The 26,059-nt window shown below is 35.0% G+C and overlaps 2 protein-coding genes and 1 pseudogene across 2 annotated transcripts; 1 reads left to right on the top strand and 2 right to left on the bottom strand.

Moving 5' to 3' along the window:
• Positions 1 to 8,741: 8,741 nt before the first annotated feature.
• LOC104849741 (olfactory receptor 4F17) lies at positions 8,742 to 13,016 on the bottom strand. The gene is made up of 2 exons (XM_019204845.1): positions 13,008 to 13,016; positions 8,742 to 9,713 (listed from the first exon to the last, which is right to left on the bottom strand). The coding sequence occupies exons 1-2, from the start codon at positions 13,014 to 13,016 to the stop codon at positions 8,742 to 8,744; spliced, it is 981 nt and encodes a 326-aa protein (XP_019060390.1).
• A 1,077-nt stretch (positions 13,017 to 14,093) lies between these two features.
• LOC104849740 (olfactory receptor 4F6-like) lies at positions 14,094 to 15,035 on the bottom strand. Its single transcript, XM_010606267.3, has one exon. The coding sequence runs from the start codon at positions 15,033 to 15,035 to the stop codon at positions 14,094 to 14,096; it is 942 nt and encodes a 313-aa protein (XP_010604569.3).
• A 9,135-nt stretch (positions 15,036 to 24,170) lies between these two features.
• LOC104849739 lies at positions 24,171 to 25,042 on the top strand (annotated as a pseudogene).
• Positions 25,043 to 26,059: the final 1,017 nt, after the last annotated feature.

Here is a 26,059-nt window from a genome sequence, read left to right as displayed (position 1 = left end):
ATATTACAACAGAATCAGTAAACCAGCTGGAAGAGAGATTAGGTAGAACTCTTGAAGACACAGGTTTAGGAAAAAATATTATGAACAAAACCTCAGTTGCCCATGAACTAGCAGAAACAATCAATAAGTGGATGCCTTCTTATTATAAAGCTTCTGAACAACAAGAGAAGCCCACAACAAAGTGAAGAGACAACCCACAATGTGGGAAAAAATTTTCACCAGCTCTTCCTCAGAAAAATGTTTACTACCTAGAATATATAAAGAATTTTAAAAAATCAGACCCCCCATATTTTAAAGACCCAATTAAAAAATAAGTATCTGAAATGAACAGTCATTTCTCAGAATAAGAAGTAGAAATAGCAAATAAGCGTAAGAAAAAATGTTCAACACCACTGGTCATTTGACAGATGCAAATGAAAACTATGCTCAGTTCCACCTCATCCCAGAAAGAATGGTTGCTATCATGAAATCAACCAATAACAAATACTGGAGGGGTTGCGGGGAAAGAGGAACACTGCTCCACTGCTGGTGGGAGTGCTGACTGGTGCAACCACTGTGGAAATAAGTATGAACTAGGATTGGAGGTCCCAACTGCTGCTATCCCCTCCTGGGTATCTTCCCCAAAGAATTAAAAGAATCATACCACAGTGATATATGTGCACCCATATTCATAGCGGCACAATTTGTAATAGCTAAAACTTGGGAGCTGCCCAGTTGCCTATCAACTGGAGAGTGGATAAAGAAAATATATATATATTTTTTTATAAAATGGAAAACTATTCAGCCATAAAAATGAAAACTACAGACCTTTATAGCTAAATGGAAGCATATTGAGTGATACTCTTAAGTGAAATAAATAGGACACATATGTAAATTCCAAATAGTTTCTCTAGTGTGAGAAACTGAAAGTGTAAATAAGAACTACAAAGTATAATAGATAATGTGAAATGGAAAGAAAAGGGTCAAAGGGGGAGGGGATGGAGGGGTATGGGAAGGGAAAAGTGGGAATGGAATTAATATGAGAAAATTAAAAAATGGAAATAAAGTCTTTGTAGATAGGGAGGGCAGGGGATTGAGGAAAAATAAGAACCAAGATGGATTATGTAAAGTTGCAAATTTCCAATGATGAATGCCATCATATTGTATACCTTAAATGTAAATAAAATTAATTTCAAAGAATTGTTTCATCTTTTAAGAACCAAATCTTTCATTCATTTTATTGCTTTCTTAGTTTCAATATGCATTAATTTCTGCTCTTAGAATTTCCTTGCTTATATGAGCTTTGGGTTTGACTTGCTCTTCTTTTTCCTAGAAGCTGAAAGTTCAAAATAAGGTTGTTTATTTGAGCTCACTCTTTTTCTGATATGGGTATTCAACACTATAAATTTCCCTCAAATGGTTGGTTTCATTGAGTCCCATAAGTTCTGGCATGTTATACTGGCCTTATAATTTAATTGTAGAAACTGTTTAATTTCTTTAATTTCATATCTGACCCATTGGTTGTTTAGGTGGGTGTTATTTAACTTCCACGTGCTTATGCAGTTTTTGAGGTTTCTTTTGCCATTGATTTCTAATGTCTTTGTGCTGTAGTCTAATAATGTGTGTTGGGTAATTTCCTTTGCATTCACTGAAGAATGTTTTATGAGCTGGTATGTGGTTCATTTTGGAGAATGTACTATGTGCAACTGAGAAGAATGTATACTCATGCTCTGTGGAAAAACATTCTAGTCATCTATAAAGCCTGTTTTTGTAACAGTTTGATTCAGTTCTGATAGTTGTGGATTTTTTGGTCTAGTTGTTCTTTGAATTTCTGACAGTGGTGTATTGAGTTCCCCTATTAGACTTGTATTAATGCTTATTTTTGATTTTTCATATCTATTAATATTTGCTATATATAGTTTGATGTGCTGGTACTGAGTGCATATATATATATATATATATATATATATATTTGTGATTGTTTTCTCTTACTCTTGGGATGTTCCTTTAACAAGGATGTATTGACCTTCTTGGTCTCTCTTAATCAGTCTTGGCATGAAATCCCCTTTGTCTGCTAATAGAATAGCTACCCCCATGTTTTTCCGTGTTCCTGTTTCATGGAGTATTGTTTTTCATCTTTTGAATTTTAGTCTATATATTTCTAATTGGATTAAAGGTGCTTCTTGAACACTGTGTATTGTTGGTTCTTATTTCTTGACCCATTCTGCAAGCCTGCTTTTTTTTTTTGATTGGTGAATTGAGGGCATTTACCTTGATGATTATAAATGATATATATTAACAACCTTGCCATGTTATTTTTCTGTTGTTGTTTGTCTTTCCTTCCCCTCCTTTAATCACTTGACTTGCCTATGAGATTCATTGTCTTGGGGTTCAAGGAGTTGTAATTTTGTTACCTCTTTCTATAATAAACTTCAGAACATTTTGTAGAGCTGGTCTGATATCCATAAATTTTTTCAGGTGTTATTTGTCATGGAGGTATCTTCTTTCTCCATCAATTTTGAAAAATACTTCTCCAGGGCACATCAATCTAGATTGGAGGTTGTTTTCTTTCTGGACTTGAAATACTTCATTCCAGTCTCTCCTTGCTTAGGGTTTCTGTTGAGAAGTCTGTTGTGATTCTGATTGACTTTCCTTTATAGGTAATTTGTTTCTTTTCTCTAATAGCTTTTAATATTCTGTTCTCGTGATGAATTTCTGGAATCTGGTCAGTTCTGGTGCTGTAGTTTAGTTGTTAGGTGAGGCCATGCTTCTCTAAAAGGCCTTGATACTGGTTGATGTGCAATGTTGGGTACGTGTTGGAGAATTGGGTATTATTCCAGTCTTTTAAATCTGGGTTGACTTGGGCCTATCTTCCCAGAAACTCTAAGCAGATTTTTTTTTCTTTGACTTTATGTAATCTCTTCCACTATTTCAGTACTAAGTGCCCTAACTCTGAGTTTGTTATGAGTCCATGGTTGATGTGTAGTCACAGTTTCCATGCTAGAGTTGATTCAAATCCAGGTTTGTTCCAAATTCACAGTTGATTTCTTGTTCTGTATGGACTTGGAGTGTACTCAAATGGGTAATCCTTCCCTGCAAGAATGTCCCTGAGGCTAAGGTTGGACCAGGTGCCTTATCCATAGTCACAGGCCTGTAGTTACACACAGTAGGATTTTACCTGACAATGGGCAGAATCTCTGTGGAGGGACAACATTCATACTTATGTATCGTCATGGTAGCCACTAACATTACGTTTATGTGCCATACCTCGTACCCCTAGCCTACAGTAAACAATGACCAACACAGCACTGGAATGGACCAATGCCAGCACTGCTATGGGCTGCCGACTGCTGAGGTAGAATTTTTGCATTCTCCTACAGGTGATATTGACCAGAATAATTCAGTAGACTGGGGCTCCACATTTCATTTTAGCAGCAGGACTATTCCAGAGGCTCCATCCATGGGTACTTGTCTGATAATGGAACCATTAGGATTTTCCCAGCCAAGATTTTTACCAGCCCAGTACTAAATTCCAAGGCAAAATCCTTTGTTTACTGCTTTGTCTTATCCCTGTAAATGGAGTCTTGATGCATCCTATGCTTCCTTTGGCTTTGGTAATATTGTTGAAGGAGGTTTTTTCACTGGGAGGCTAACAATCTGGCTTTCCCCTGAGCTTTACAGCTGAAGGGACCTGCACAGTCTCAGTGGTGCACCCAGGCTTATGCAAGTTGTCAGTGGTCCATGCTGAAACACAAGTCTGATCTACTGGGGCACGGGGCTCCGCCTGATGACAAAGTAGGTCTACATACTTTGAATGATAACACTGGCCTGTAGATAGCTGTGCTGCCTATGATTGAGGAGTAAGTGATGGAGACTAGCACTTGGTTGCAAAGACTTATTTACATTAAGAAATAATGGGTGATACCCAAAACTCAGAGCCTCAGGGTCTTGTATACTCTATGAAGGGGTGTTCTCAGGCCCACTCCGTATTAGCCATGATACGGGCCAAAACAATACTGTTCCAGTGGTATACAGATGTATGCTTCTTGCAAGGTAAAGTTTAGAGTCTCCGTTTGCAAGCTCTGCTTTGGGACCAGGGGCTCTTTTTTTTTTTTTTTGCCTAGCACTGAGTCTAACCGCAGTAGGCTTAATACTGATCTCCAAGGTAAACTCCTTTCTTGATTTTCATGCCCTGCTGCCCAGAAGGTGTAGTCTTGCATCATTTTTCTGCTCAAGACTGAAAGAGTGGTGGTGGCTGAAGTTTATTTGTTACCTTGCTAACAGTTCCAGCATCTCAAGCAGCAGGTACCAGCCTGGGATCAGATAATCTCTTTAATGAATGGTGTTGGAAAAATATAACCCATGTGCAGAAGAATCAAATTAAATCTTCTCATACCATAAAAATCTAAACGTTGACAAACATTTAAAATCTTTAATCATAAAGGTGTTAGAATAAAACAGTGAAATTTTTCCTGATGTAGTTTATTAGTGTATGACATTGCTGTTATTTGGGTATAGAATATCTCCCATTACCTTTACAGTAAATAGTTGGTTCCCAGCTGGCACTCTGGGGAAGTGGTGAAAACTTTAAAGAGGTTGGACTTAGTGAGAAGCCTTCCAGTCATTAAGGGCACACCATATCTGCCAGTTAATCTTGATCTTCACCGGACTGAATTAAGAGATTCCTGAAGAGGTGATTGGATTGTCACCAATAGGTTAATCCACTGATGAATTGATAGGAGAATGTATTATTGGGGCTGGGGATGAGTTGGAGGATGTGGATTATGGGTCATGACTTCGGGGACTATGAGTGGTTCCTGGCCTATTCCATTCGGGCTCTTCTGTTCTCTGCTTCTCAGATACCATGAGTTGAGCAGATTTACTTGATGTTTCTGCATTAGTGACAGCTGATCATGTACAAAAACCTCTGAAAACCTGAGCCAAAATAAAAATTTTCCTCCTTCTGTAAATTGTGGGTATTGAATATTTTTGTCTCAGTAACTGAAAAGCAGACCAATGAATTTTTGAAGGGGATAATGGGATCTGATCCTCTCTTCCTTCTCTTTTCCTACTTTCTGGACAACATGAGCTGGTCATATTATTCTATCATGCATTCCTTGCCATGATGTACTGCCTCACTACTAGCCTCAAAACAATGGGGCCAATGGACCATGGACTGAAATCTTAAAAACTCTGAGCCAAAATAACACTTTCTTTTCTAAAATTGATTACTTCAGGTATTTTGTTAGAGTAAAGGAAAGTTGATTAATACTGACAACAAAAGCCTAAGCAAGTGGACAAGTGAGTAGACAAGTGGAATTGCAATAAGATAAAGAAAAGGAAAACAATTATGAACAATTTTCATTGTAGAGAATATCATTATTTAGAAAACACTAACAATTCTTGAAAGCAACTACTGTATAATGCATAAACTTAGCAAGACAAAAAATATGATATTAATATAAATGTCATATAATATTCCTGTGCTACCAGCAAATACGTGGAGATAAATTAAATAATCAATTTAATTTATATTTGTGCCCAAAATGCTCAGAATTATCTTTAAGAAAACGATGTGTTTCAAAACTACATAACACTACTGAGAGAACTAAAGAAGACCAAGATAAACCATTTTAGACATCAGAAGACTCAGTTGACAATTAGAAGTTTTAATCTGAAGATTCTGTCATTTGCTTGCTGCCTGAGTAGTGCTCATCTCTAATTAGTAGTTTGTTAGTTGCTTGAGGTTGTCAGGAGCTCTGGTATGCTGTCTTTAAAGGCTTCCCTGTGCCTGACTTTTCAGCCCTTTAACTCTACCAATAAGTCGTAATTAGCCATTGGGAGATAATGGAATGCTAAATGTTGGGCTCATCTGAAGAAGCTTTTTTCTTTTCAATCTTAGTTCCTTGGTCAAGTCTCTCTTTTATTTTCTGTCTATATTTAATTGATACAATCAAATATTAGTCTTTATTCACATTTTCTTGATCTCTTTAAAAAACATTTGTTAAAATTAGAGTACTTGAATCAGGATCTAGAGAAGATTCAACACTGCACTTACTGATACATGTTTTTGGTCTCTTAATCTAAACCAATTTCTCACTCCTGCTTTTTCACCCATGAGTTTGCTAAATAATTTAAAAATTTTCCTGTTAAATATTTAATGCTTTGAATTTGATGTTGTTAAATCTACATGTTATTTTTGCACATTTCTCTATTCCACATATTTCCTGCACTGTCATTAAGTAGAAAATTTTCTTAAAGAGGCTCATTTATATTGTTTTGTACTTTATACATATTTTTCCATGTGATAGGAATATTGATCAATGAGTTCAAGTTCTGTCAACTTGTGTATTTCTTATAAATTTTATTTTGAAATTGTTACTCAGTTGTTTTAGTTTTGGTTGATTTTTCCTTATGTTAGGCCCATTAATTCATTACATTATAAAATGTACATTTATTAAACCCAAAATTCTTATTGCAATTATTAATTCAAAGTTTTCATAAAAATTTTTCTTAATTGACTATGTGGTTATTTATTCTCAACATTATCATATAAGAAAGGCAAAATAAAAATTTGATTTTTCATATTCATCACATCAAAATATTGAATAGGAGTCATGCATGGTAGCGCACGCCTGTAATCCCAGCACTTGGGAGTCTGAGGCATGAGGACCCCTGTGAGTTCAAGACGAGCCTGGGCTACATAGTCTGAACTACATAGTAAAACCCTGTCTCAAAAAAAAAAAATTAATAGGTGTAATAATGACTCCAAAGGAGAGGAGTATAATCATAATAATGCCTCTTTTTACATAACTTCATTCACAGAGTATATTATCAAATATGGAGATCAGTTATTTGATATAGGCCAGCACTGATATTTAAGTATAATTTAGTTTTGCGTATCTCTTAACATAAGAAAGCTTAAACATTTTTCATAAATTTAAAGATGGTTTTCATCATTTTATATATTAAATGTGGGATTATATCTTTTGTGGATTTTTCTCAGTTTTTTGAAAGTTCTAAAAATATTAAAATTATTAGTCATGATGTAAGCTATAAATATTTTGTCTTCATTTATCTTTTTTTGTTTTACCATGCATTAAGTTTAATTTTATAAAGTTGATATTATCAATATTTACCAAATTCATAGATTATAAAGATATTTACTAATGCTTTCTTGTAATAATTGCATAAGATTAAAAATATTATATGTTGAATTCACTTTAAATTGTCTTAGCATGTGATATGATGAATAGAACTGCTACATCTTTTTCCAGATTGCTATCTGATCATTCCACTATCACATTAATAAGTCCTTCTTTTCTCCACTGATTTGAGATACTGTCATTATCATTATAAGAATTATCTTATGTGTTTTCAATGTGGTTGTTACTTTTCTATTCTATCTTTTTTTGGAGTAACTATAACATTAATCTTTTATTATCTACTCTGTCGGTTGATTCAAGCCACACTTTGACAAGCTACATGCCTTTTACCTTAAAATATTTAATTCTCAATTTTAGCCAGGTTCAGTGATTCACACTGAAAGGGGATGGTGTTGTCAGAATCACTTGTGAATTTTTTTTTCAACTTATATTGCCCTCTATTTTTATTCTGACTTTTCACAATGTCTCCCTACAATGACAGAGTGCAAGTGTATGAGTGCACACATGAATACACAGGCACACTTGCACATAAATATCTAAACTTCCACTTATAACTATAGAGCCCCCAAAGGAGTGTCTGTTAAGATTGGAATAGGTTATGTCTCTTGAGCATGTTGGGGAAAAATACAGTTTAAGAACTTTTAGTTTTGTTGATGTATAGGATTTATAACAGTTATAATATTTTCTAATACTTATGTTGAATATGTCACTATTATGCCTCCTTAAATATACATATCATTTTATTACCCACCGTAATAACCATAAGCAATAAGTATGATTATTTTCTTTCTAAAAATGTAGAAATTAAAGCTTATTAAAGTTAATATATTCAAAGTCATGATTAGTAAGAGGTAAGTAGAGTAAAACTTAGCTTCTTTTGGCTTTATAAAGCTAATCATGGTAAATCATATTAAGTCCAAGTAATACAGTTTGCACCAACATGTTGAAATTAGATCCCTCTAAGTTCTTTTTACTGCTTGTGAGCAGTTGTCATATACCTTAGGAGGCCAATGTCTATACCAATAAACTCAATGAGAAAAAGAAAAAGACAAACTTTACATCAGTAGACTCACTTTTCCTATCACTCCTGATAATGCACCTAGCATGTGGGTTGTTGTGATGATTCAAAATAACATATAAATTGTTACAATGGGAAGTTTCTCTTTAAAATTTCTTAAAAATTGACTTATAAATCCTTATCAGTGGCATATTTTGATGTTTGCATGTGGCGGCCCTTTATTGATACTTTTTAGGGAAAATGAGTCAAGCAAAATATAAGCCAGGTTAATTTCTACCCTTTCATCCATTAAACTCAAAACCACCTGAGAAGACTCAGTTGTGCACACAAATACTAACGTATTTATGCTTTTCATTATTTTGAAAACTAATGAGATATTATAAATGCATATATATAACTGCTGTATTCAATGATATAACATGCAAAGATATTGAAGGATAAATTGAGAGTGAATATGAAATTTCTTTGACAATTACTGATGAAGTTAAAATGGAAATTGCAGTTTTCATAAGCTTTACTAAATAATTTAGAGCTTACCATATTTTATTTCTAAAATTAATTTCTCAGTTACAGAAGATCTAAGACTTTACCCTAAAATTCACATTCCACTTTCTCAGCTGTCTCATTGCAGTCTTCATGTCTTTGTTTCTCAGTGTGTATATTATTGGGTTCAAAAGTGGAGTAACCACAGAATAAAACACAGCAAGGAATTTATCTAATGATTTGATAGGGAATGGCCAGGCATAAATGAAAATACATGGTCCAAAAAACAAAAGAACGACTGTGATGTGAGCCGTCAAAGTGGACAGAGCCTTGGATGACCGATCTGAAGGGCGACTGTGGATGGTCATTAGAATGATAGTGTAGGAGATAATTAGGAGGACAAAAGAACACACCGTGAGCACACCACTGTTAGCAATGACCATGATATCTAGCCTGTAGGTACCTGTACAAGCCAGCTGGATTACCCTAGGAAGGTCACAATAAAAGCTATCAATCTTATTAGGACCACAGAATGGCAAGTTCACTGCAAAGGCCAACTGGCTCACTGAGTGGAGGAAGCCAGTTCCCCATGCAGCAGCCACAATTCCAAGACAAACCTTGCTACACATAATTGTAGTATAGTGTAGGGGTTTACAAATTGCTACATATCTGTCAAAGGCCATCGCTAGGAGGATCACCAACTCACTCCCACCAAAGAAGTGAAGGAGAAATATTTGTGCAAAGCACCCCTTGAAAGAGATGGCTTTGATCTTACTAAAAAAGTCAGTAATCATCTTGGGGGCTGTGACTGAAGATAGAGACAAATCAGCGAGTGAGAGGTTGGCTAAGAAGAAGTACATGGGGGAGTGAAGGTGGGAGTCAGAAGCCACAGTTATCACAATCAAAAGGTTTCCAAACACAATTCCTCCATAGAAAACAAAAAAGAACACAAATAGGAAAAGCTGGAGTTCCTGAGAATTGGAGAGTCCAAGAAAAATGAACTCAGTGACCACAGAGTAATTTGCTTTACTTATTGTTTCATTCTGGTAGATGACGTCTGCAGTGCCCTTGGAGAAAATGATGAAGAAGAAGTCAGAATTGTTACACTGAGTTCAAGGCTTTATCCCACATTAATACCTTGATTGTGCCTGTAATTCAATTACCCAGGTCTTCCCAGTGTCCCCACTCATGGTGGGTTTATTCCTGGTAAAACACTATTTTTTTGCGCTGCACTGTCAGATTAAATCCACTACTTTACATTTATCTTTTTTTTTTTCCTACCAGGGATTGAACTCAGGTCCTTGCGCTTGCAAGGCAGGCCACTGAACTGCTGAACTAAATTCCCGGCCCTACATTTATCTTTTTTTCTCCCACATTTAAAAACAGTTCTTATTGTGCCATATCTACATATATCTTACATCATATTAGGATATTAAAATTCTTAGGAGAAAAAAGAAGTGAGAGATGAAAAATAGAAAGAACGAAAAAATTAAAAATATCAAAAACATAAGATATAAAGAGTGAGAAATGATAGAAGAATGCGGCATCCAAAGGTGGAGTAAGAAAAAAAAATGATGAAAATGCAATAAAGTTTACATGACAAAAAGTGTGAAGCAGATCAATGGAAGTAAAATTGGGAAGGAATTTTAGAGTTGTTATTATCTATGCTTTATTATGAAAATAATGAAAAACTATTGAAGAAGTAGCAACTTTTACTTAATAAACTAGATCTGGTATGAATGTGAATTTAAAGAGGAAAGGATTAAAAATAATGCCAAGTAATTATTTTAAGCCTCACTTGAGGTAATAACTGCAGGTTATATGAGTAGGAATGGGGTGAGAAAAAATTTGTGAGTGCCCATTAAGCGATACTTATACTGGGTGAGATGTGAGTGTGTGTGTGTGTGTGTGTGTATGTGTGTGTTGGAAGGCCTGAGTTCAAATACTAGGTTTATCTTCTATGTAGTTGGATGCCTGTGGACAAGTCACTTAAATGCTTTGAGTCTTATGATCAGCTCTGGACAGGATGTGTGGTAATAGTACTACTTCATTAGAGTGCATAAAGGATTGGATGTGATTGTGAATATAAATTTTCTAGCATAAAGTAAGTAGACAATAAATTAGTGTTTATTAGGGAAAAGTAATAGAAGCTTTACCAACAATCTGTGGTAATAAATTCATCATTCACATGTTTTTATTCTGAATAATTAGGAGCAAGGTGATGGTTTTCATTCTCGTAATAATTTTGAGAACTAATGTAATGCTACCTCATGTACAGATCAATTTCAGGAGTAGGGGTAACTTTGGGAGGAGGTGAAGGATAATGATAAATGTTCAGATATGTAGAGGTATTGCTGGGACAACCTTGTAAGTTGCTCTCTGGTATATAGTTAAGACACTAAACAGTGACTTTTGACACAAGTGGAGAGAGTCACTTCAAAGGTGTATCTAGTAGAGAAAATAAATACCGTTTTAAGTTTTGCACCACAGTGTGGGAGCAAATGCAGATGCCCTGAATATGAAGCATAGCCCCAAGAATACCTGTTGGATAAGATTGGAAGAGTGAATTGGCAAGTGAGATGTAAGAGAGAAGTGGGAAATGATGGATAAAGTCTCCTCTCTATACTTACATAGATACATTTGCCGAATTGCTTAGAGAAACACCACTGTACGTTTTGGACATTTACTTCATTATAGTTTTCTATTGCTTTTGAAAATTACACTTTTCATTATTGTGAATTCCATTCATTCAAGCAGTACGTTACTGTTTTCACAGTCCTGTAAAAGTTTTGTGGTTCTGTTTTTCCGGCTCAAGAGAAGTCCAATGGTGAAATAAATCATGGACACTTGTTTTAGTTCTTTTCTGCTTAACATAGCAATAAATACAATCATAACAACCACTGACAATGCAGAATATAGGACTTATACTGTGAGATCATTTTTGATGTGACTAATTAGTTTGGAAGTTTGTCATCAAAGCACTTAAGTTACAATTGACTTTACTATTTTCTTGTGTAAAGCCATTTCATTTCACTAACAACAACAACAACAACAAAAGGATAAACTTGAAGTTATATCTCCCTGGAAAATATGCCAATGATAATGATTAACTCAAAGATTCTCAGCTGTACCAAAAATTTTCTAACAGTAGCAAGAATTAGAGAATGATATTCTTCAGCAATATTTTTTTCTCACCTATTTAAGACATCATATCTCCTGAATTTACGCTTCTAAGAGGAGAGTGATAATATGGTATCCTTAGCTACAGCTCTTTCACCATCACAATTTGTTCTCAGCCCACTTAAAACTGTTAAAAAGTTATTCAAAAAAGGGCGAAGGTGTAGGGGAAGTGGGAAGGGTAGGGAAAAGAAAAAATATGAGAAAAGGGAAAAATGGAAAAAAAGTCATTGTAGATAGGGGAGGTTGGAGGGGGTGAAGGGAGGGCAGGGTTTTGGGGAAAAAGTGAGAATTAAGATCTGTCATGTAAAGGTACAAGATCCCAATGATGAATGTAACTGTGCTTTATATTTAAAAAGTACCAATAAACTCAATAAAAGTCATTCAATACATTTTGAAAGTATATGTTTCTAACTTTAAATATATGGTAATTGGAGGAGTTCTCCAGAATCCCACATACTGGTTTTAACAATCCTGATGTGCCAGGCACAGTTGAAAAAGCAGCTCCTTCCTCAGGCACTACATGAAGTTTTGAATTCAACGATTGCAATTTTATGTTTTTCTTAAAGCATCTTTTACCCTTCTTCAAGGAAAACACTGTATGTCTTTATAAGTAGCATTGTGATAGAAGTCAGGAATTTTGAGTTCTAGCATAAATTCATTGCATGATCTTGGACATACTATTCTACATATAGAGCTTTAATTTTCCGTTTTTCAAATGTATCTGCTTATCAAGAGATCAAGAGCTCTCAAAATCTCCATAGCTCTAGCTGTATGATTTGAATGTTTTATGAAACAAATGTCCCAAACCAGGTTTTATTGGTATTGTAAGAAGGAGGCAATAAGATGGGCAACAAAAACTAGATTTGGGAAAGAAATAAGGACAGGGTCACTAAACAGGAAAGAATAGATTAGCCCAAAACGTTAGGAGAAGAACTCAACAATCGTTTGCATTAAAACACTAGCAACAAAGGTTACATTTCCCTTTATTTACATTAAATCTTTCAAGTATTTAAACCTACGCTACAGGATCTTTCCATTTTTCCTAAGATAAAGACATACCAGAATTCTGAAAAATGGATTTCTACTAACAAAAACATCTTGTCAATAAATGGCTGAGATTTGCTTAGTTTTACTAATATATTTATCACATGTATTTATAATATATTCATCATTCCACTTACCTCCTTCATAACTGGAAGAGACTACAGCAATTTTCAGGGAAAGAAGAGTACAGATTTCTCTTTCTTGGTACTTTCTCAAAGTATTAAAATTTGCAAGAGGGCAATATTTATGTGAATTTTCCGCCTTAGTACTTTAATTAAAAGCCCATTATGAAAGTGATCAGAATCAGGTGAAGAGATATGGAAATAACCAGCCTGAGCTTTGAGTACTGAGACTATCTTATAGTCTCATCGGTTTTCCCTTGGTTATTAGAGGAAAAACAAAATTTTGCTGAGCTAAGGAACAATGCCACAATTTCTTGGCCCAGTTGAACATTTTCACTACCTGAGTCTAACAGTGGCTTTTAAAGAATTATGATGAAACAAATATGATTCAATTGTAAAACTAAACTCTAAATAGACCTGTAAGAGTGAATAATATGCTTAGATTTTATAAACAGAATAGCAAAGAATACTGATGACCAAATTGTGAAGAGAACATAGGAATAAAACCTTGACTAATAATAGAAAGTCTCACATGTCACTCGCTGTTTCATTCTGCACCTTTAATCGCCATGTAGTATTAAAAATAAGCAGAGACAGAACAATTAAGTTTTTCTTAAAGCCATTAGAATACAGCTCTAAATAAACTGATACTTAACTTATGCTTCTTGACTACCAGGATTTTCAGGATTTATCTAAAAGATATCAATCACCGTCCTTGCACAGATCACCCTAGTTTAAGATCAGGCACCTTAAATAAATTTTGGGATTTTAGTGATGTGCTTTCCTCTGCTGAATACATCTCATCCAATACTTTTAGACAGAAATGTGTAACTTTCACTGCCTCTTGCCTTGCAAGCAGAAGGTCCTGTGTTCAATCCCCGGTAACTGCTACCCCAAAAGAAATGTATAACTTTTTTCATGATTAACAAAAGTTGTTGCAGCTCCACCTGAAGTTAAATTTATTGATTTAGCATCTCTTTTTGCTATGGAATTTGTCTCCAGACTTCTCATGAAAATATATGCACTCCATAGTGTTTATAGTGATTGCGGGGGTCTCGATGGTCCAAGACATTCATCCACGCTTGTGTTTGTCATCGAAGTCTACTTAGTCACTTCCCTAGAATTTATAACCCGTGAACTCAGCCTTCTCATTGCCAACTTCATATCTTTATTCCTTAAAGTATATATGACAGGATTTAAGACAGGGGTGACAACAAAGTCTACAATGGCAAAAAATTTATCCAGTGACTTAGTCGGAAAAGGCCACACATAAAGAAACATGCATGGAGCAAAGAATAAAACCACTACAGTGATGTGAGCTGACAAAGTTAGAAATGCTTTTGATAAATCTTTGGAAGAATGTTGCCGGATAGTGATCAGAATAAAGATGTAGGACATAATTAAAAAAAAGAAGGTGCCCATTGATATAAAGCCACTGTTGGCAGTGACTATGAATTCTAGTCTATATGTGTTCATGCATGCAAGTTTAATAACCCTAGGAAAATCACAATAAAAGCTCCCTACATTATTGGGGCCACAGAAAGGTAAATTTATGACAAAGACAAACTGAAATATAGCATGAATCACCCCAATGATCCATGCAGAGATTACCAAAAGCATGCACATTTTATTATTCATAATAGTTAGATAGTGGAGAGGCTTACAGATGGCTGTATACCTGTCATATGCCATTACTATGAGTAAAACCATTTCAACTCCTCCCATAACGTGGATAAAGAAAATCTGTGTCATGCAGCTGTGGAAGGAAATTACTTTATATTCAGTGAAAAGATCAAAGATGATTCTAGGGACTGTGGTAGATGAAAGGCCCAAGTCAATGATTGATAAGTTGGCCAGAAGAACATACATGGGAGAGTGGAAGTGATAATCAAAAATCACTGTGAACACAATGTAGAGATTTCCTAGAATAATTCCCATATAAAATAAAGAGAAAAAGAGGAAAAGAAAAAACTGCATTTCCAAGGATTGAGCAAGTCCTAGTAACACAAATCCAGTTACCACAGAGTCATTTACTTGGTCCATTGATTTAGAAAGAAGGGGAGACATTGAAATAACCTGAAAGAAAAGAAGGAATCAACTTAGAGATGCTTAACATGTTGTATTAAGTGAGATAATTTAAAATAGATTACTAATAAATCTTTTATTTGGTTGATGGTAGAGTATGCATAAAATAATGAAACCCAAGTTACACAGTATTTTCATAGTATGGACAAAGTTGCTCTTTAAGGCCATCTATGCTTAACACTCCCATTTGCTCAAATAATAAACCTATAGGAATTTAAGAAATCAGAAAATGCACAAAACAAATTCATAGAATTCAGGTGAAAGAAAAGAAGAAAAACAAATATATTCATAGGAAAACCATACATAAAAATTTTTAGAATTCAAAAAATTCAAACTTTGAAAAATGTAGTAAACAATAATCAAATTAAACATGAGAACAGCAGACTGTAATACAGTTATTTAATTAAATATTAACAGAATTTAAAATAGCAACATGAGGACTTTGTTTTAAAATATTATTAAAAAGGTAAAAAAAATTGCATAGTCCAACATTTTACAAAACTGATCAGTTTTGATTTTTCAGAACTTTAAAATCTTAAAATTTCTATCCTTTTGTATGTTATATTTATATTAGTTATTGCTAAAATATAATATGGCTTTGGAAGTTGAAGGAACAATTTATTCAAAAGTTTTGAAAACCAAGATTTCATAATAATTATAAAGTCAAACTGGCTGAAGAAGTAAAGGACTAATATTTCTTTCAACCCATTGCCTCTTTTTATAAATGCTAGCGATTGTTTTATAAATGAGATTATCGAGGGAGTAGAATTAGTTAAATGAAAAAAAGGTCTGATTAAATTACTGAGGCATTGTGTAAAGTCAGGAAATTAAAACATTTTGAGGTATTCCATCTAGGCAATTGGCAAAACATCTTCCTGTTTTACTCTGACCAAGGATGGCTATTCTGAATGAATCTTAATAATAATGAAATAACTATGAGGAAAATGATGTACAAGTATCCTCATCCACTTCATGAGGAGCAATGTTAGTAATTTTGCAGTGGGAGATACTCTGAGAAAAACAACAAATGGTCTAAAACATAGACAGTAAGGTGAAGTGGGATAGCAAAAGGTAATACTTAGGCAAAAATACAACAAATGGAAAGAAATCGGTTTGTTTCCTTTACAATTCCCTTAATATGCAATTCTTTTTCTTTTTCTCTGTTTCTCCCCTATTTCCAAACTTCTGTGTACATACTTTCCTTAGCAATCTTCCTAGCATTTTCTCAATGTGTCATTTATATTTTTAAGACTATGTTTTACCACCTTCAAATCACTTATAGTATTCTTCCTGGATGTACACATATTTAGCTCATACAGATCACCAGAGGATAAAGACAAATGATTTTAGGCAGGAAATTAAAACTGGGAAACATTATAGGCTTAGTAAACTTGAAAAGATTTATGGAAATGTCCTCTACTATGCTGAAAAGAATCTATGTGGTCGACTTACTATGTTCAGTTATGTGTTGTTTGAAACATAGAGTTTAAGTTGAAAACTCACGTTCACTACTTTAGATCAAATATTTTATTCTGTTAAACTAAGCTACAACATATAAACCAAGCATTCTAGGACTCTTTTCATGAAAGGCATACTTCATCTTATAAAACCAATTGTGAAATAATTAAAAAATTAGATCCTTTGAATTACTTTGTCAGAGTTAGAATTTTGTATTGCTAGTAGGGTAATAATGTGGAAATGCTGTTTGTCTTGAGGTGCGATTGATGGTTAAGTTTTTTACAGCGAGAATTTACAAACTACATGAACATAGTACAGATTCAGGCATTCTGATATAATATATAATTTTTTTTCTATTCATAATCATTCTAAAACAGGACAACCACAATCCAAATATAAAACAATGATTAACATATTTGAAAAAGAAGACATAAACATGAAGTGGAAATACAATGTTAGAATAAAGGGTATGACAAAAAATAGAAAGAACCCTAGGAGAAACAAGGATAAAAAAGTTATCAAAAGAATCATTGAAGAGAACAATGTACACCTTGCTTAGGTTACCTCTTGTGACTTAAACCAACACACATGGACAAGTTATGAATTTACTTTCTTTCTTTCTTTTTTGTTTTTTTGGTACTAAGGATCCAACTTGGGACCTTGTACTTGCAAGGCAGGCAAGAACCACTGAGCTAAATCCCTGGCCCTACTTGGGTTTTCATACATGTATTTCTAAAACATGAACAAAACTCTTCACATCAAAAATAAAACTGTAACTCCCCACAGATATACAGGCACTTTTGTGTGTGTGTGTGGGTGGGGACCAAATCAAAGATCTTGCACATGCTGGGCAAGTGCTGTCTGACTGAGGTAGTCCCAAGCCTGGAAATTGAATTTAATGGCATTTCTTCCCAAGCTTGTACTTTTTGATGATAACCTAATTATATATATAAAAAAACTCTAGAAAATCTAATTTTTCTTTTATAAATGTGTGGGATTATTACATTATTGTTAGAGAAATCCTGATGTCCTGAGAAAGTTTGTATGGAGAAAAGACCATGTGCTTGACTTCTCCGGCTTCTTGTGACCTCTTATATTTTGGTGGAGCTCCTGGGAGTTCTCCTGAAGCTAAATCCTCTAGAACTTGTCATCTTTCTTAGTGGCGATTTAAAATTTGTCAGTCATTCAGGGCTGGGCTGGCAGAGACATATTTCAAACAGAAAACACAAACACATATTAAACCAAAAAGATTATTAGAATTACAGTGTTACAGAGAAATGGGAAAGAACTTTAAAATTAATTCATGCAATGGGTTCATTCTCTTAAGTGTGTAAACAATTCAGTGTGGTTAAATGTTTTCATAGTAATGTATTCAATAAACAAGAACCAGGTGTCATATCCTCCTAAATTTCACTCCAGTAGTGTTCTTCTATAATGCTGTACTTGTACATAGTAAGACACAGTCATGAAAATGTTAGAATTATTTATATTTGATAGGGTCATTCTAATCCATTCAGAAGACCCCCATTCTTTATTCAAGCTTATTCCTTCAGTTCTTATTTTGTTTAAAATAAAAATTAATGTTTTTTTCCTAAAAGACCATTTTCTCTTTTTCAATGGATAATGGTCCTCTCTTATTTGTTCAAACTTCTGGTCAGTCTTGGAAGACTTCTAGTTTAGGACTCAGAGCTTCCAGCTTTTTTGCATGATCATTGTTAATGACCAGAGTATTTATCTGTCTGAACTGTGTCCATTGGTTTAAGCACTGGCTGGGACATTCAGGAGAAAGAACTTCACCAGAATATGAGGGGTCAAGGCTTACGAAATTTTCCCCTCTGGGTTTAAAATAGAGTCAGATATTCAAATAGGATGGGAATAGCTGAGACCAGATGTCTGTTTTATGCAGTTGAAAATGAAATTTACAATTGAAGAGTACAAAAATACAGAAACCTGCAAAAAATCTTCACAGTAAGAAAATAGATTGAAAATATCAGAAGGGTGCCCATATGGAATTAATTGCAAAAGAAAGTACAAGTAGATGATTGGAATTTCAATATAGGATATCGATACTATGGATTAAAAGGACAAAATATCTCAGGAAGGATGAATTCTTGACACAGTATTTTATGGAAGGGCAGAAATTTAAGAGGACCTGAGAGGGAGAGAAGAATAAAAGTGATGATGAAAGGGGCAGTTTTGTAATTTAAAAACCTCTCTCTTACCTGTTAGGTAATAGTAGGTTCATTTTTAGAAGAAGAAATTGAGTTGCTTAGTCTTCATTTATATAATAACAACATGAACACAGATGTAAAATTTTTTATAATGGGAGAAAGCTAATTAGCTGCATAGGAGACTGACATAGTTATTACTACTTTCTCTTGGGACCTAGATCTTTGGGTTCCATAAGAGACAAGCATCAAGAGAATTGCCTGACTATGGAAAAGAGAAGAGGGAGGATTTTGAGGTCATATGTTGGCTAGCATAAAATAATTCCCACTTAATCTTAAGGTATGCATTGCTTGGAATAACATAGATGAGGATTTGAAAATATATCCAGGTGTACAGATGTATCTTCATTCCTGGTAGTATAAATGGACGTTTAGGAAATAAAACTAAGATCCTTGATGCATGAAGACAATGCCTAGAGTTGATAAGAGAAGGAATAAACAGATATTTTTCCTGTTATCAAATATAGCAAATGTTTTCTTCCGGATGTTTACACATGCTTAAAACTTTAGGGTGCTGAGGATGAAGGCCTGTTGAAAAGCTTTGACCATTCTCCTTTTGAGTTAACTGATTACACATAAAACTTGTGTTATTGAATACAATTGTTCTGAGACTTTGGGAAAAACAGAAAAAAACATAAAAGATGAAATTGTAGAGTTATTTTGAATTGACTATAAGTATAGTTACCTGTGAGGAGATAATTGTTTCAAAGGACCTATGTCAATCTATTGAGAAAACCCTGTGGATCTTCTTGGAGATACTAGGATTAATCATTGATGTACAGTTAGAAAGAACCTAACCTCTAGGTTTTCATGAGACCTGGAAGTGTCAAAGCTCTGTCTTTGTTTAAAATTGCTTTTCTTTAGATTTTAATTTATTTGGAGCTGTATTTAAAAATAAAGATTAAGCAAAGGAAAAACAAAGGGCCAGGAATTTAGCTCAGTGGTTCTGCCACCAGCTTCAAAGCACAAGGTCCTGAGTTTGAGCTCCAGTTTAAAAAAAAAAGCATAGAGCTGTATTTCATTTTCTCTTTTACAGGAATAAGAAAAATAAGTTGGAAACTGGATAAAGAAGAAGTGGTTTTTCTATAAAATGGACTATTACTCAGTCATAAAGAATGAGAGAATAGATTCATTCATAGGAAAATGGATACATATTGAAGATATACTCCTAAGAGAAATAAATAAGTCACACATGTATAAATACTGAATAGTTTTTCTGGTGTGAATAAAATTCAATAATACATAAGATCCTAATAAGATTACTGACATTTAGAAATGGGAAGAAAGGAGCTAAAGGTGTAGGGAAGGTGGGATGGGTAGGGGAAGGGTAACAAGGGAAAAGAAAAAATGTGAGATAATGAAAAGATGGAAATAAAGTGCTTGTAGATGGGGAGGGGAGGAAGGGGTGAAAGGAGGGCAGGGGTAAGGGGAAAAATGAGAATCAAGACTTCTCATGTAGAGGTACAAGATCCCAACAATGAATGTAACTGTACTGTATCCCTAAAATGTACCAATAAACTTAAAGCTGAAAAAAAAAAAAGATTTGTTAGAAGAATCAAGGATGTTGGTTGATCCCAAATAAATTTTGAAAAATAGTGACATTCTAAAAATGTAAAAACAAGATAAAGAATGGAGAAAAAAATATGAGCAAAAATGTCAAAACACAAGAGTGTATGATTACTTATATGAATCACTTAGACATAGGATGAGATAACAGCCAGATATGGTGACACATACCTGTAATCCCAGTACTCAGAAGACTGAGGTAGGAGGGTGCCAAGAAAGCTTGGGTTAGTGAGTGCAAGGTCAACTACTGATGAGACCCTGTCTCACAACATAAGACAAAACAAAGAAACAAAACAGATGAGATAACACAGTTTCTTTTCTTAGGGGGAAGCAGAAGTATTCTGAGGTAAGGGAGAAATTTCTGTTTACCATAGAGGTCTCTTCTGCAACACACTCAGCAGTGCAGAGCTTTGTAAATGATTCTACCATACCAATGTGCTTCTGTCCTGATGTATCTTTAATCTAATTTGGAGATTGGGCACCAGGTAGAACGTTGCAATAGTTCATTGTGGTGTCATCTTGAATAACAAGCATCTTGAAGGTTAGTTTAGATCATTTCTGAATATGACTGGACGACTGGCTTATTGAAGATGGAACACCCGTCCTGGGTGTGAATGGCACCAACCAATAGGCATGTAGCCTGGAGGGAATAAAGGGGAAAGAAGAAGAAATTCTCCTTTCTGCTTTTCCCGAGGAAATCCAGTCGTTGCCATCACCTTTACATATCTTTCTTCAGGTTTCCAGCATAGATTCTTCAGCCTAATAGTGCAGACTCTTTAGCCTTCCAATGCAAACCCTTTCACTTCCTCATATGGACTCTGCAGGAAACTCCAGCTCTTCAAACTTTGACTGGATCCTCTAGCTTTCCGTTGTGCAGATGGCCTCTTTGAATTCTTTTACACCTGATGCTGCAGGAGGCCATTGTAAGCCTACCTTGTAAATCTATATATACTGTTATATTGTAGTACAGTATAGTGTAATCTGTTACTCTTGTAAACCCTAACTGATACAGCCATATTACAATCAAAGGGGAAAAGTATAGGCAGAAATAAAGTACTGCAGGGTTGGCCAACTTGGTAACAGCGTGCTGAGGTTTAAGAGCTGTCTCCTGGGACATAAAATTGCTTGGCAAGGGAAGGCTTCTGGGTCAACAGTGGAACAGAAGTTGTTGATGAGTGTATGAGATCTAATAATACTAGATATAGCCGAGACACAAAATTTAAGATCTACCTCAGCTGAGAATGATATTCTCCCTCCCTCCCTCTCCCTGTCCCTCACCCTCTTTTTGAAATTTAACCCAGGGCCTTCACACTGAGATACCTCAAAAGATAAAAGATAAAAGATAGCCCTTTTAAGTTTTTATTGAGACAGGCTCTTGCTAACTCACTAAGTTGTCCGAACTGGTCTTGATCTTGTGATCCTCTGGCCTCTCCTCCCAGAGTGCTGGTTTTATATGTATACGTAACCACGCTGGGAAAACTTTTGAATTGTACTGTTTGCAAAAGGAATTCATCAATATTGTGCCCTAGAATAGTAAGAATATAAAAGTAGAGGAAGTTATGTAAACACACGACCTTTGAGTAAATATAAGAAGAAAGCCTAAGTACTATTCACTAGCTTGTTCTCACAGCCAATTTTTTACTTTGTTGGACTGATGATGCCATGCTACTGACAGATACAGCCCTATTCATAGGAACCCAAAATATAACATGGAATAACAAGACTGAATATTAAATAAAATGAGATTCATGTTATAAAAGTGGTTATAGTGAGTGCTAGAGTGATATACTGTACAATGTTTGGAGGTCTCCTCTTTCCAGGTTTAGGGATGCCTGCCATGGTAAAATGATAATCTGAGAAACAAAGATATCTTAATAGACAGTACTTGGAGGGTAAATATTTCATACAGAATGATTAGTTAGCACAATGCTTTGGAGGTGGGCAAGAATGAAGCTTTCAGGAAAATAAAAGAAAATCAAATTAGCTCCAGGATTGAAGGGAGACAGTATGTTATTCCTCAAAGCTGAGAAAGGGGAATAGAAGCTAGGTATTGGACAGTATAGAAAATCCTGAGAAGGGATTGATATTTTAATATAAAGAAAATTACAAGCATATTAATAATATAAAGCAAAAGAATCCTACACTTAATTTTTTAAAAAAGTCTCTGTTACTGAACTCTTGATAATGGAAATTAAGGAAAAATGTTAATATTATTTCATGAGTAGATAATATTCTATTCAAAAAAATGTCTAGACAGGAATGGCAACATTACAAACAAAAACAAGATGCAATATTTAAGAGCCATTAGAAAGTGAAATTAAGCCAGGTGTGGTGGCTCATGCCTCTAATCCCAGCACTCGGGAGGCTGAGGCAGGAGTATTGCTGTGAGTTCGAGACCAGCCTGGACTACATAGTGAGTTCCAGGTCAGTCTCAACTACATAGTGAGACCCTGTCTCAAAGCAAAAAAAAAAAAAAGAAAGTGAAATTATACGATTAATGTTTTGTTCATTAATGTATACCACTAATGGAAAAAATCCATTTTTGTTCCTAGATTTTGGATTGTGTAATTAGACAAATATTAGTTCCACTGTGACAGAAAGATTAGGTTTGAGAAAGAGACAGTTATCCCAGTTTTAAACTTTTTTTTAGTAGGAGATGCCTGAAAGTCCTCCAGATCATAAAACAGTTTCTCAAGAAATAGTAAAATGGTTGAGAACCCCTAGTGTCTAAATGGTAATTAAAATAATGGGAATGGATGACAGCTGGGGACAAAATAGGTCAAAGATACAATTCTGAGAAACACCAGCATTGGTGGTTGAGCAGATAAAAGAAACTCAACAAAGAATTCAGGGAAGGAATTGCCCAAGAAGTAGGAAAAAAATCAGGAGATTGGTGTTCCAGAAGCCCAGGATGGTACTTGGTGGAGAGGAATGTGAGCAATGATTTAAAAAAGAAATTATCATCCATGAGAAAAACAAAACAATAAAAAGTTGCTTGATTGATTCATTTCACAGTGGAAGACAGAAATATTGGAAGTTTATTGGAGATAACATAGGTGTTTGGTTCTTTAAAATGAGCAATTTTAATTTACAAAACAAAAAAATTATGTACAGCTTTGATACAGTTTTTATTTTACATACAGAAAGCCTCAATTAAATTGAGTGTACTCATCATTTTTGGCTTTGTTTATATCCAAAAATATCAATCACAGATGATTAAACTCCAGGGATTCTTTTGGTTGATCAGGAAGCCATAGTAAAGGAAGCCGGGGCCTCTAAACACATAAGTCAATGATTATTTTCCTGTGAAATATCATTATACTCATGACTTCATTTCAGAATAAATTGGATGAGTGACTGAATATTGGAAGGTCCTAATTTTTAGAATAACAGAGGCACAAAAATGTGCAATAGCTCCTTCTCTATTACTCAGCGTTGACAATGCTAAAGAAATTCAGCCTTTACTTGTAATCATTCAAATCTGAACCCAATACTGAAAAACATCCAAACCTTATAAAGCTCAAGATAAAGTTCAGCCTAAGTTCAGGGTTATATATATGTAATACATAGTTGCTTTTCTTCTTATTTTAATGTAAACTGAAATTAAAATAGAAATTCAAATGTTTTAGTGTTTTATGATTAACCTAAGCTCATATTTTTCTACTTGATCCATGTTTTCTATAAGACATATTAATCTTGAGGTACTTATTAGAAATTTAGAGTAATTATGATTAACATATCCCAGACAATGACATGTAGAAAATGATTTTTAAATATCAGATTTATCCCCTGCAGATCAGCTACAAATATTTTCTATTTTCAACTCTCACCTCAGTTGATGATGGGCAAAGTTAACAGTGATGCCCAGGGTTTTAATTAAGACCACTATGCCTTCTTGGGTGCTGAAAAAGCAAAGACCTTTGATTAGCTCACACCAGAAGAGAGCAAGGGAAGGCTTGGAATGATTGCAGATAAAATAGACACGGATAAAGATGTGTTTGTAACACAGCTGAAATCCTGGATTAAGCGTGCCCAGAAGAAATGCATATATGATAATGTTGAAAACCAATGGCAGGAGTTTGATATGAATCAAGACGGCTTTACATACAGCAATGAGTGCAGATACTTGACGTGTGCTTCTTACCTGGACCCTGATGATGGATTTAACTACAAACTGATGATCGTAAGAGATGAGAGGAGGTTTAAGACGGCAGGCAAGGCTGGAGGAGTTCACCGCGCTCCTGCACCCTGAAGAGTACGACCCCAGGAAAGACATAATAGTGCAGGAAACACTAATAGTGCAGGAGGGTATAGATAAGAATGCTGGTGGTTTCATTGATTGAGAAGAGTCTGTTGGTGACATGTACAGCTGATGAGCCAGGATGGGTGGAGTCAGAGCAAGAGCAATTTGTTGAGCTTCGAGATTAGAACCACAATGGGAAGATGAACAAGGAGGAGACTAAAGACTGGTTCCTCCCTTCAGACTATGATCGCGCAGAGGCAGAAGCGAGGCACCTTGTCTGTGTAAAGAGGAACCTAGGTCTCTTCAAAAGTAATGTATTTTTACAGCTTCCGGTTTCAGATGAAATTGTTTGTGCTACTGAGACTGTTGTTACAGACTTTTCAGACGTGAAAAGGCAGAATGAAATAATGAAAACCATCTCATCCCCATTCTTCCTCCTCCTCAAGGACTGGAGGGAGAACTGCTTCTAAGGAATAGTTCTATAATTAGCACACTTGTGTTTGTAGAGTTACACTTTGTGTAATGTCTGACAAGGTGTGCTTATTTTTGTATTTGTTCTCTAGTTGGGAGTATGATATGAAGGAAAAAGATCCTCAACCCACACATTAAACATTAACCTTTACTCTTTCTCACTCCCCTATTGGGTAATTTTTATAAGGCTCATTTAACTGTTTAAAGCCTGAGATCAATGAGAATATGTTCAGGAGAGAAAAAAGGAAAAATATATGCTCCACAGTTTATGTTTAAAGAGATAACCTTGGCTCTTGAAAAGTCCAGCATTTCACAAGTAGTAGGGCCACACACTTCAGTTTCTTTGGGTCCAGCAGCTGATCTTGCTGTTACCTGGGCAGGGATAGAGCTCTGTGCTACAAGAAAGCTTGGGTCAACTTCATTCTTTTTTTTTCCCCTATGGGACTAGCTGCTTGCTAATTTTGTAGAGCACAGCTGTGGTGGAAAGAGTTAGGGTCAATGACTTGAAAATCAATCAAGTTGTGTGATCTCTTTACAGAGCTATTTCTAGCTCTTAATAGAGCTGTTTACAGCTAGAAACAGCTGAAAACTAAGTGAACAATACAAATGTGATCTGGGAATACATTTTTTTCAGAGTGTGCATCTGTCAAAACACTCCAAACAGAATTATTTGCCTGTTGAAATCACTATAAGTGCCACATCGAGCCCCCCTTCCCCAGGAATTAATCTTGGTTTCAAGGCAGTTGAAAATCACTCCTTTCCAATCATGTCATTGAAAGTGCCTTTAATAAGAGAAATAATCATTCAACGAGAATTTGTGCTGGACATACATTAGTGGGGCAGTTTTATATGAAAACATAGGACCTTCCATTATAATTATGATTTTTTTCCTTCCTTCTCTCTGGACAGAAGTTAAATACCAGTATTAGTTACAAGCTTGGATGCAGACTAGGCGCCTCTGTCTGCCAGAGTGTGAGCTCATACACAGGGGTTAAAGGCCCTACGAAGAGAGGGCT

Source organism: Fukomys damarensis, unplaced genomic scaffold, assembly GCF_012274545.1.
Source record: "Fukomys damarensis isolate Sample0158 unplaced genomic scaffold, DMR_v1.0_HiC HiC_scaffold_17, whole genome shotgun sequence".
Lineage (NCBI taxonomy): Eukaryota > Metazoa > Chordata > Mammalia > Rodentia > Bathyergidae > Fukomys > Fukomys damarensis.
Note: the sequence above shows the minus strand (reverse complement) of the source record. Positions and strands in the feature narration are given on the sequence as shown.